Source organism: Ischnura elegans, chromosome 9 (genome assembly GCF_921293095.1).
Source record: "Ischnura elegans chromosome 9, ioIscEleg1.1, whole genome shotgun sequence".
Classification (NCBI taxonomy): domain Eukaryota; kingdom Metazoa; phylum Arthropoda; class Insecta; order Odonata; family Coenagrionidae; genus Ischnura; species Ischnura elegans.
The window spans coordinates 114,504,260-114,516,924 of NC_060254.1; the positions used below are offsets into that span (position 1 = coordinate 114,504,260).

Here is a 12,665-nt window from a genome sequence, read left to right on the forward strand (position 1 = left end):
TTCTGGTGGTAGAAATTGAGGCACGGCCCACCAACCTTGTGGTGGTCCAGGTTTACATGCCCACTAGCAATCATAGGGAGGAAGAAGTAGACGAGGTGTATGAACAGCTCGAGGAAATAATTAGAGACACACCGGGTAAGAAAAATCTGGTAGTGATGGGGGACTGGAACGCTTCAGTCGGGGAAGGGAGAGATGGAAATGAAATAGCAGAATTTAGCAGGAGAAACAAATTATTCATCACAAACACGTGGTTCAATCATCATAAAGGGCGAAGAAACACATGGAAAAGTCCAGGGGATGTGGGGAGATATCAAATAGACTACATTATGGTAAGACAGAGGTTTAGGAACAGTGTGAAAAACTCGCGCAGCTTCCCAGCAGCTGATGCGGATTCAGACCACAACCTAGTGCTCATGAAGCACAACGTAAGATTCAAAAGACTTAAGAAAGTTAGGAAGGCAAAGAAATGGAATTTAGAAGCGCTGAAGGGGAGTATGAGGAGAGAATAACAGGAACTAGTGGACATTAGTATATGGGAGATTGAAAGTACGAAGACTGTTGAGGAAAGAAGGGATAATATTAAAACGGGAATAATCAAAGCGGCTGAGAAGTCAATTGGTTACGTTGACAGTAGAAGGATAAAGAAGCCGTGGATAACGGAGAACATGATAAGGGAAATGGAGGAGAGGAGGAAGTGGAAGAACGCGGACACAGAACAGGCCAAAAGAATGCATAGGGAACTAAATACAGTGGAACCTCGATCTGTCGTTTTTCAGGGGGATGGATGAAAAAAAGATGAATGCGGGAAAACGATCGATGCGGGATTGTTAGTCCGGGTTGCCTATGTCCCAGGATCCGCTGGATTTTTGCGAATTATGATATTCATTAATGGATTCAAACGAGATTTTAGCTGATTACAGGAATATTATTACTTTATCGAAACACTTAGGTCATTTTGTTGATTCGACTTATCTCTCTTTCAAATATCCTAAAGGAACGAGCCGCCTTGCTAAAAAATGTTTGCACTCCACTCGGAATTTTCACTGCTATTATGCATTTCTGTCTGATGTAAAAATTCTTATCCATCAAATGCCATTTCCAGTACACGTATTTATGAGAGAAATTTGCATGCGTGCCTCAAACAACTGATTTTGCCATCGCAGTGATTGGTTATGAGATGGATCAAGAAGGCCATTAATAGTTTATTATTTGAAATCTTCCTTTCAAGCAATTAAATTTTTAATATGATTGAGGCAATGTGGCGTTAATCGTTTGCGGCACGCCCACCTGATCCTCGGCTTCATCCCACCTCTTGTTTTCACCAGGGATCTTGCTCTACCCCCACCCCTGCCGTCATGTACTAGCGGACATACTGAGGCGTACTGTAATATTCACACATTTCTAGCCCGGATTCTTTTCTTCATCATCAATTATTTTCAGTACATCTTTTAAAGTTCTCACTTATGTCTTCGGAAGGGCCATGGTCCGAAGACAAATAAGAATAAAACTAATGAAACTGAAACCTGACTCCATTGAACCCACACGGAAAACACTTGCTAGTTTTAAGTCAATCCACCCCGGAAAGTACGGAACCACTCGTACGAGGTGAAGTTCGGCACTGATACTATCGCGTGCGGCATCGGCAGAGCTTACTGCAGAGGGTGAAGCATGACCATATGACTGCGCAATGAAATTTTTTATCCGATAGAGAAGGCAACTTACCCACTCATTTCTAACAATAAGTAGCGTAGCTCTAAATGAGCAGATGAATTCAGATTGCTAGTAGCGAGAAACAAAATATCCTGAGAATATTTCGCTTCCTTAGCACCTCAGACAAGTGAGACTTGTAGCATAACTCGTAAATTGTAACCAGATCCTGTAACCCTGTTTTCGAAAAAAATCCGCATCAACTGCCATGAAGCTCACTATCAGCTGCAAGGATATCGATATTTGCCGGAAATCACCATCATATTATTCCAACTATTTCCTTGCTTAAAATGGTTAAATAACGTTAGAAATAAGTCGTGTTTGGTATGAATCTTTCTTGAATTACGTGCACATCACTAATATCTCAATTTAATAAAAGTATAATACCAATTGCTGAAATTCATTTTTACACACCTTTCGGGCTAATCGGTGATTCATGCAGCAGTTGACCTCCAGAGGTGGGGATCTTTGAAGCGAGTCAGCTAAAAAAAAGTCAGCGGTCGAGAAAGGGGGAGGCGTGAAAAAGGTTTCTTTTGTTCTCGAGTAACTTGATACAGTAAACTCTTGATTTTACGAAGTCAGTGGGACCGGAAAATTGGCGCTTCGTAAAATCGAGTTTCGTAATTTCAAACCTTTTTCATAAGTTACGAAAAAATGTTCGCTTTTGTTTCTTCCGCCCTTTTTTGTCTTTAGTGGTCTTATTTAAATGTTTTCGGCGGTTATTCTCGATATTATTCCTAGTAAAGTCATTTTGTTATCGATATATGCTGTGAAAGATCGTTAAATAATTATACCACCATAAAATTCCCATTTCTCGTTCATACTTCAACATCAACGATCGCTTAAGAAATTCCCGACCAGTTTAGAAAACGTAATCAAATATTGAATTGCAAAGTTTATTATAAGAATTTAATGTTATAAATTTGTGGTTAGGAGCGAATAACAAATATTAAGTTAGCGTAAGATATATATATTTGTTTCCAGCACCCACGGAATTTTAGCGGCAGCCGTCCTAACCGCCATTTATGTCGCCCTCTATCGCTTAGTGACGAGAAAAAAAAAGAAAAACGAGGGCCTCCACCCGTTTCCAAAATAACCTTCGTAAGTTAATATTTCGAGTTACTCTGTATATTCAGTTGAATGTGCTATCTTTTCCATTGGTTATTTTTGTTGAGATTCAGATACGATTATAAATTACGTAGGATATGATTATCTTCTGGCGAATATTTGAAGTAAATTCTGTTCGAGTTCTTCGTCCGGATATATCCGCACAGTATACTGTGCTCAATCATCTTAGCAAATGTTGCTACGAAAGACTTCATTCTTCATTCGGACCATATTCTTCATACCGGGTGTGAAGTGCTATCTTCATATAGTATTTCTCTCTCCTTTTATGCCCACAGGAGCAAGGTTACAACCGGAAAACGACAGGAGAAACATTTTCCATTATCGGAGAAATAAAGAGAGAAATGTTATTATCCGCATTGATTGTTTTTCTACAAGATATGTTTCATCATTTCTCAACGTGTGTGAAGTATTGGTTCACTTGCGTGAATTCCCAAAAATGACACGCAAAAACCTGTACATTCATCTCATTTAGTTTTCGTGTCCCTTTCTCCGCCGTATTGAAAGTTATGCAAAGAATCATCGACGTAAAGAAAAGATTTTCTTAGCTTTAGCACTAAAAAATACTCGTGCCATAATCGTAAATAAATGTAGAGAGGAAAGAGCAAAGAAAATAATTTCAATCGAAACGTCAGCAGATAAGAAGAGAGACAATTGTAAGCGCGGCACCATTTCACCGATAGTGGAAGATACTTCTTCAGCCTCTCTCCGGTTAATAACTTACCCCCGTTGCAGGTAAAGATGAACCATGCCCTTCTCCACAATCGGGGAACGTGGGTGGGGTGAATAAGAGTGGGATAGGATTGCCTGAGGAAAGAAGTGGTCAGAATATGGTGCGGTGAAGGGGGCAGGAGAAAGATGGGTGGGGAAAGGGCCTTCAGCTCTGCCTCAGTTTACGTTTGAGGGGCTTATTTTTCTACGACGCACTCAAGCTCCGTCCTTAGGGGGGGAGTGAATGGGAAATGCTGGGGAAGGAGGGGTTTGGGATGCGTAAGATGGGTGTCAGCAAGATCAGTAGAAGGCCGCTGCCGCCGGAAGTAAACAAAGACTTGGAAAGAAAGATCTCTCGGCATGGGAAAACTGGGAGACGCGCGAGAAAAAAGCTCATGGTTAGAGTTAGAAGTGCATCTACATTACGAGTAGCCTGAAAAATAAGTTGGTGGTTAATGGAGCCCAATACTTAAGATATTTAAGTTGTTTACTCAGGAAGGCTATTATATACACGAAAAGATACTACTAAAAAATCTGTTATTTTTTTTCTTTTTGCCCTTCTCCATCGCCGCTTCCACCATGGTTTCTCACTTGCATAAATGGGAATGAAATTGGGGACCTAACTCGTTAGCCAGATCAAAATATCTTAATGTTTGGAGGGCAGCGTGTACTTCTTTTTTATTTGGTGAAATTACTTCACTTTCATCTTTGTCGTCACTGCTATTATGACTAGTCCCGGCCGCTGCTTCATCCGATGCATGTACCGGCATCCCATTGTCGCAAGCCTGGAGATCATTGTAAAGGGCAATATAATCGTTTGATGGTGCACGCAGTGCTCTTCCTGCTTTTTCCAAGAATTTTTCAAAATCATCTTTTAAGCCTCTAATATCCTCCGCAATTTTATCCGCTGCAGCTTCCTGAAGGTATAACGTAACGAATCAACCATAGCCATGATATTATAGCGGTAGAATTTCTAGTAGGCTCGTTGTATCAATTACCAACCTCGAGAACATCCTCATGATAAGCTATCAAAGGGAATTCGGCCGATTTCCAGCAATTTGCGATTGTAGTGGAGGAAATAAAGTACGTCTATGAACCGTGTTTCTGTGATGAAAAATGACAATTTTATTAACTTGGCCATTTTAGCAAAGTTAACAAAATCGTTATTTCTCATCGCAGAAACACGGTTCAGAGACATACTTGAATGCCTTATTGGCAGGAGTGCGATGCAAACAATTATTTTTGATGATGGCATTGATTGATAGATTTTCAAAATGCAGTCAGAGCGGTCACTTTTGGGGAGATAGGCCCCATGCTCGGAGGGTCGAAGAGAGGGGCCAGCGAGGGTGAGCTCGTCGAGGAAAGGGTCCCGGATTAGGGACCCTTCGAAGTGCTTCAGCGAAAAGTAGTCAAGTAGTCTTCGAAGTACGTTCACAGCAGCCTGCCTTGCAAACGCACCAGGTACGTTCACAGCAGTGCAAAGGGTTAATTGGGAGTGCACAAAATACCCCGCGCGACCTTCCTGACATGTTAAACTACGAAGTATAGTCGATGCGATGTTTACGAATAGGCAAGTAAATAGGGGCATTATGTCAGTCGCGATATTTTAATTAAGTCCTACTTCCCCTAAATTCCCACCGTGAGGTTTTAGGCAAACCCTTTCCCTCCAAAGTTGCACTATGATTTACGATTTCACACTTTTGATGAACCACAGTTGGTAGCGCTGATTTTTTTAGCTACTTACGCCGGCGTAACTAGTTTTGTTGACAAATATTTCACCTTAGTTCGTACAAACGAATGCCTTTCGCTCTTGGGGACCGATCCGAAGTTCGTAAATTCTAAACATTTCGTATAATCGAATAGCACCATGTATTTACCATAGGCTTTTCGCCGGGACCGCACCATCACTTATTATAATCGAAAACTTTGTAAAATCCTGCTTCGTATAATCGAGAGTTTACTGTATTTTCTTTCGAAGCTAAGGTCTTCGTAATACGATCCCAGCTCGAGCTGGGACCTTTTTTTATTTCGGAGAAGAAGAAAGCTTCAACCGGGGGGAGGCGAGTGCTGAATGGAGGGGAATACCGGATCTTGGGAAATGCGCTAATGTAACTATCCCACGGCACTCTGCTTCTCCCTATCGCATTCCAATCTCCTTGGGAAGATTCAAACTATGTGTCTGTTTTTATTAGCCATAAATAACACGTTGTAAACACTTTGTCTCATTTTTATCAAATGATGAATGAGGGAAAATTATTCGACGGGACCACGATCTTCAAACGATCAATGCAGGAAAATGATACTTCGGGGAACGATAGATGCGGGAAAAAATTACATTGTCTTTATGGAACTTAATTTGGGACCAGGAGCGGCGAACGATAAATGCGGGAAAACGATGAATGCGGGAACGATAAATCGGGGTTCCACTGTAATCGATTACGACATGAAACTAAGAGGGCAAGGGAGCCTTGGTGGAAAAGACAGTGTGAGGAAATGGAAAAGTTACAGAAGGATGGAGAGGTAGGCGCGTTATATGGCAAAGTTAAGTCGCTATCGGGAGGAAAAAGAGGGCCAACCATGCCTAAAATTAAGGCTAAAGATGGAAGGATACTAACCGAGCGAGAAGAGGTACAGAGCAGATGGAAGGAATACATGGAGGAACTCTATAAAGGAAGGAACAGACCGGAGAGATTGACTTTAAAGGATGAAAGTGAAGTGGAGGAGGATAATCTTGGGCCGGGGATATTAGATTCAGAATTAGAGAAAGCACTTTGTGATATAAAGGCCAGGAAAGCAAGAAGCGTGGACAATATCCCGTGTGAGCTTCTGACGAATCTAAGGAAGGAAGGTAAGAAAAGGTTTTTCAAACTAGTACGCAGGATCTATGAGGAGGGATGTTGGCCGGAGGATTTCGTGAAGACGGTTTGAATTCCACTACCGAAAAAGAAGAAAGCTGTGGAATGTGGAGATTACAGGACTATCAGCCTAATATCGCATGCGGCAAAAGTGGTGCTTAGGATATTGAACAGACGAATGGAGGCGAGGGCAAACAAGTAATTGGGCGAAGATCAGTTTGGTTTCAGATAAGGGAAGTCAACTCGTGATGCAATGAGGTCCCTCGTCGAGAGGAACCTAGAATATGAGCAGGACGTGTATGCCTGTTTGTGGATTTTGAAAAAGCTTTTGATAGAGTGAACTGGGTAAAGTTATTGGATATTCTCAAGAAAATAGGTGTAGATTGGAGGGATAGGCAACTGATTCGTAATCTATATATGACCCAGACTGCGCAAGTGAGGATAGCGGACGGAGAATCTGGGTGAGCAAGAATGGGACGAGGAGTGAGGCAAGGCTGTCCTCTTTTGCCGCTGCTCTTTAATATGTACGCTGAAGAGATGGTGAGGGAAGCATGGGATGAATTAGAAGCAGGAATAAAAGTAGGAGGAATGATGTTCAAATCAGTGAGATTCGCAGATGATCAGGCGTTGATTAGCCAGTCAGTGAGGGGGCTTCAGGCCCTAGTGGATGCGTTATACAACCGTTGCGAGAATATGGGATGAGGATTAATCACAAGAAAACTAAGGTTATGCAGTTTTGTACAGCATCACGAGCGAGGAATGTGAGACTTATGATAAAAGTGGGTGGTGAAAAACTTGAGCTGGTTGAGCATTTCAACTATTAAGGGAGTACATTAGAGGAAAACGGACACAGTAGTAGGACATTAGGAAGAGAATTGCATTAGCAAAAGAGGCGTTCATGAACAGAAAGGAGCTTCTGAGAGCATCATTAGGTAAGAGTTTAAAGAAAAGGTTAGTGAAGAGTTTGATCTTGAGTGTAACGCTCTACTGTGCGGAAACGTGGACATTAAGGAAAGACGACGAGAGAAGATTGGAGGCATTCGAGATGAGGGTACGGAGAAGAATGGAGAAGAAAAGGAACGACAAAGTGCTGTATATGGTTGGCGAGGAGAGGCATCTTTTAGATGAGGTACGGAGGAGACAGAAGGTATGGATGGGAGGGGTACTTAGTGAGGAGGGGATGTTGAAAATGGTGTTAGAGGGTAGAGTGTTAGGGAAAAGAGGGAGGGGAAGGAAAAGAATAGGATTTTTAGATGGATTGAAAGGGAGTAGGCCTTACTGTGAGTTACTTACTCCCAGATCACTTCTTTCTCCATGGAAACCTACCTTAATCGGCAGAATACTGTAATAATAATATAGAATATCTTATCCAATTAAGTAAAATGGATTAAACTTCAAAATTTCCCTGAGCTCTGGGGGGTTTTTATCCCCCTAAACCCCCCCTCGCTGCTTGAGTACGCAGTAATAAATACTTCTCCAAAAGTGCTCCAAATCTGTGAATCTAGTTTTTCGTAATGTGCTCATTTACATTCATGGCTAATTTTGTCCGCAAAGGGGCCATGACTCGTAAAACCAACACGGCGTTGTTGATCATACCTTTGGGATGGAATCAGATGCAGCTGGAGCCAATGGTGGGGAGACAGCTTGCGTGGGCGTCGCTGCAGCTGGCATCTGCGCCGGTTGTTCTTTGGGGGATGAAGTTGGAGGCGTGACAGCTGCCTTGACGACACGCGGTTTACCTCTGGCATCGTGGTTGTTGCGGATCGGGATGCGGTGAAGGTATCCGTAGCCAATACCGCAGCCAACACTACAAGGGAGAGAAAACAGAATTAGATTCATTCCACCACTCAATACAACAAAAAAACAACAGCAAATGTCTGGAGTTTTAATGCAACGTCTTCAGTTTTCCCAGTGAAGAATATGGATGAGGCCTTGCTGGGTTTCACATCGGTTACGTTGTCATACACTTTACAGTCAAAAGAATACAAGATTAATGACATTATTACAAAAGAATAGCCATGAGAAAAAATTCCCCTGGACCGGGAATCGAACCACAGACCTTTGGCTTTCCGCGCCACTGCACAGACCGCTACGCTATCCAGGTTCCTTAATTCCCATGGCAATTATACCGAGGTTCACGGCACTAGGTGTTAGGTGATTGAGAACCAATAGTTAGGTTAAAGAACATGGATAACATAGTGGTTCGATTCCCGGTCCAGGGTAATTTTTTCTAATGGCTATTCTTGTGTAATAATGTCATTGTTCTCATATTCTTTTAACTGCAAAGTGTATGACAACGTAACCAATGTGAAATTATCTCATGCTATCCACACATAAGTACAATGCATTTAGAGCACTAGGTATTCCATAAATTATCAAGTTCAAAGAGAACCACCACGTACTACAGTTCAAAACAAGCACACTCATTTATCTCTACAGCTGTAAGTTGTTTCCATGCTGGCGAGCTATAGTCTAGGTAAAAAAAACAAGCCTCAATTCAGTTATCATTTTCTCCCTTATACTACTGAGATTTTCCTCCTTTCCAACATTTCTACATTGATCACCTACAGTAGAAAACACAGCCATATAACATGCATCGGAAAGAAGAACACAACCCATGATAATCACGAAATCAACACGAACGTAGACACAACCCTAAATCAGTCAGTGGGAGTTTATGAGTTTTGCCTAACTTCACAAATTTGAGGGCTGTAAAATCCAATGTATAAATATTGTTCTAATGTGACTGAGATTCGTGATGGCGAATATTTAATAACGCTTCTTCACAGAAAATAACTTTAAGGCTAGTTCACAGGTGATAGCTCATGAAACAACGTCATGAAACTTCGGTTTTTGGAATTATCGTATTATAAAATTATATGTGTATCATTATACCTATTTTGCCGCCTTAAATACATGAAATAAGACCGTGATCACCATTGTGCGGACGTCAGCTATTGAACTATAAGGTTCTAAATATGTCAGCTGCAGCTGCAATCCTTGTAAATTGAGGATAAACATGACTCGAAATAATTGTCGAGGCCTACCTCGCTTCAATATTTATTCCGTTTAGGGCGGCCTCGAAACAGCGACAATATGCTTCGTGGAATTGCAACTTACGGAAACGTGGAGGCTTGAACGTCGCCACCTCGACATTGTCGAGGATTCGACACAATCAAGGCCTTCATGAATAAGGCCCAGGGCAGGGATTATAGATTAAGTAACAACTTAAATTTCTTAATGACGTTCCTTTAACTATAGATTGGATCGGCTCCTACACCGGGACAAACGATTTGCTTCGTAAAAGCAAGACCTTTGTGATAAGGTTGTTAGCGAGAGTGCTGAATGTTCACTTACCTCCCCTCTCCGCCCCATCCCGAGTTGGGCGTGATTGTCACCTCACGGCAAGCGTCCTCCTGCGTGTTGTACACATACAGCTTCAACGCACGCCCCTCGTGGGCCTCAATCAGCGAGAACAAATCCTCTGCAACAAAGACAAACACATGTAACACTTTCTGAAACAGACGCAACCACTTTCCTAAGTATCTTGAGAAGTAAGGCCATTTTATGCTCTTAATACTTAGTCAATCTGTTACAACACATGTTTAATACAGCGATTTATTCCAATTCCAAATGCCGTTTTACAAGGAGCACGTAATAGGGAAATTGCATACTTTTTATAAACAGTATGCTGATATATTACAGTAAACACTTAGTACCGCAATATACTTTTTTCCGCTTAAAATTCAGTTTATACACTAGAAAATGACTCCCAAAAGTCTCCCGAGTTTTGCGGGCTAAAAAATACTGCCCCCACTAATCTTAGGCCGTGACGTCATAGTTCAATAGGAGTCCAAGATCCAAGCCCAGTAACTGCAGGTTTGGAAGAGCCATGTTGCATTTAAAGGAGAACATGGGTGAAATACGGAAAAATTACAAGTGGTGCATTGTTTCTCTGTGCAATAACACCCCAGAAAAAATTTTTGTCAGCATTTCCACCGAGCAAATTAGAAGAAAAGCCTCGATGCATGCCGTCTGTCGGGATGAGCGTTACGGAAAAATAAGAGTATAATAATCGGAATGATAACCCCGTGTGCTATGTAAGCGAAGATAACTTAAATATAAATAATATTTCCATATTTCATTGACTGAATAACTTGAAACTGAGATTTTTCGATAATTCGGCTGCCGTAGAATAAAAAATCAACTTCTCAACAAAAATCGAGATAGGTATTTCTCGATGGTTAAGATGGACTCAAATTATTTATGGCACTTGTTCAATTTCAGTTACGGAAGGACATAGAAAATTCTATGATGCTTAAAATCAAGGGATGGAATATGAAAATAAAGAGCAACGTTGATCCTCATGCATTGAGTGCCAGCCAAGAAGACAGCGTTTTCTTCTACTGTCGGCGTCAAAATGATGTGCCGCTGTACTTTGCAAATTTATATCCTGGCTTCACAGCATGCTATAATAATGAACTATACGTCATTCTAAAGGAAATTTTATCCTAAATTCTGATTTTATTACAAAAAAATTCAAAAATGTAGACGCGGCCAGTGCAATAAATGACTCCACGCACCGAAAAATTAGCCGTTTTTTTAACTTTATGAACTTTGCAACTCAACCAACGGAAAACAACTACGTCTACAGCATTCATCTTCATTTACACTCATCAGTGCAGATTAATAAAATGGCTTTTGGGTATTTTTAGAACTTATATTTTGTTATAAATTAATGAAAATATTTAAACATTATCTTGTCCCATAGTTTACCTCGAAAGATAAAGGAAGTTGTAGATGGAAAACGAATGGAATCCAGAGGTGGTCACATAAAATGAATCGCAGCATTCTTTGATTTTATTCTATGCCGTTGCTTGCTTTTCAGAAAAAGTTGAGTCACAAGAGGAATACTCCACGGCCCCTGATTTGGAAACTGTGGAGATAGAGGAAGACGTGTGGATCAGCAATTTCCATTTAGTTGGTTGTCAGGATAAACCAAGGATCCATTTAAAAGTTGTCAGGCCATCGTATAAAGATAGGATCCTGATGTGCACCACAGGGGAAATGGGGTGTTTGAGGGAAAGTCAAACCTAAAGTTGCCCGAAGAATTTGCAGTTCTATGTTGCTCTTTCCCCAGTTAAAACCAATTAGAAATTGTATTGGTTTGATATTTCCACCACGGGTTCCAGTGATAGCGTGAGTGCAGGTGATCACAGTCATCGTCAAAGGTCATTCTCTACGATTTCTGATACGGAATTTTTAAGTGACAACCAATCGCAATGACGATGAGCTCACCTTTAGAGTAGGTTTCAGATATATCGTGAGAGAAGCTCCCAAAATGTATTAAAGACTCTGTTTGGAAAACATGCACATTCTAATGCTAATTTAGGAAGTATTTATTTAAAAGTAACTTATTAACACCCGAAGACGTTGTGTTTATTATATTGATCGAAGGGCGATTAACCGATTCTTTCTGCAGAATAGGAAGTGGCTTCAGGGTTTTTAGTCACAAGATGGTAGATTGTGTTGGAAGTTCGTCTATATTATCGCTACTAAATTGAAACATTAATAGTCTGGCTTCCTCAGAGCTTCCTGTCGCCCTCCAGGCAAGGTATTTTTAATTTGAAAGTATCATCGAAAGCTTCGAGGTGGAAATAAATTCACCATAAGACTCTAACGGACTGCGAAAAGAATACACATTTCACATGAGTATACGCTTTCGCCAATATTACATGCAAGTCTCACTTTCTTATGAACTATAAAACATTTCAGATGCACATCAGCTACCTTTCCATTTCTCGGCATTGTCTTTCGGCGCCGAAGTCTACAGTTTCACTAAAATACCCTGGTATCATGATAGAATCAGTAACAGGAAGCTTCCTAGGATCAGCCTAAGAATAGCCATATTCCTTCATCTTTCCGCAATCTATCGCTTTCAATGAAGAAAAAATAGATCAAATAATATCCCTGAAGTCACAATGAACAACTCCGATACGTCTGCACTTCAATAAATGAATCATAACCACGCCGTCGCTTGTATTCAAGTATGCAACCTCTACTATGGCCGTGCCGCCGTGCCTCCTCATACTGAACTATGACGTCACTTTTCTACCAGCCAATCATCGGGCGTTTTCGATTCTCACGTGCATTTGAAAATTCTCGTGAGCTTTGATGCATTAAATATCGCTAACCACGTCATAAAATAATAAAAAAACTTTCACCGAGATATGCAAACATATATTTTTATATAATTTTGGGGCTATT

The 12,665-nt window shown here is 41.0% G+C and overlaps 1 protein-coding gene across 9 annotated transcripts in view; it reads right to left on the reverse strand.

Annotated features, from left to right (window-relative positions):
* Positions 1-12,665, reverse strand: part of LOC124165089 (Golgi reassembly-stacking protein 1-like) — a 74,382-nt gene that overhangs the window by 30,528 nt on the left and 31,189 nt on the right. For all 9 annotated transcript variants that reach the window (XM_046542365.1, XM_046542362.1, XM_046542363.1 and 6 more), the window contains 2 exons: positions 9,756-9,882; positions 7,995-8,205 (listed from right to left, as the gene is read on the reverse strand). In XM_046542365.1, the coding sequence (XP_046398321.1) occupies positions 7,995-8,205; positions 9,756-9,882 (338 nt within the window). The remainder of the gene's footprint in view (positions 1-7,994; positions 8,206-9,755; positions 9,883-12,665) is intronic.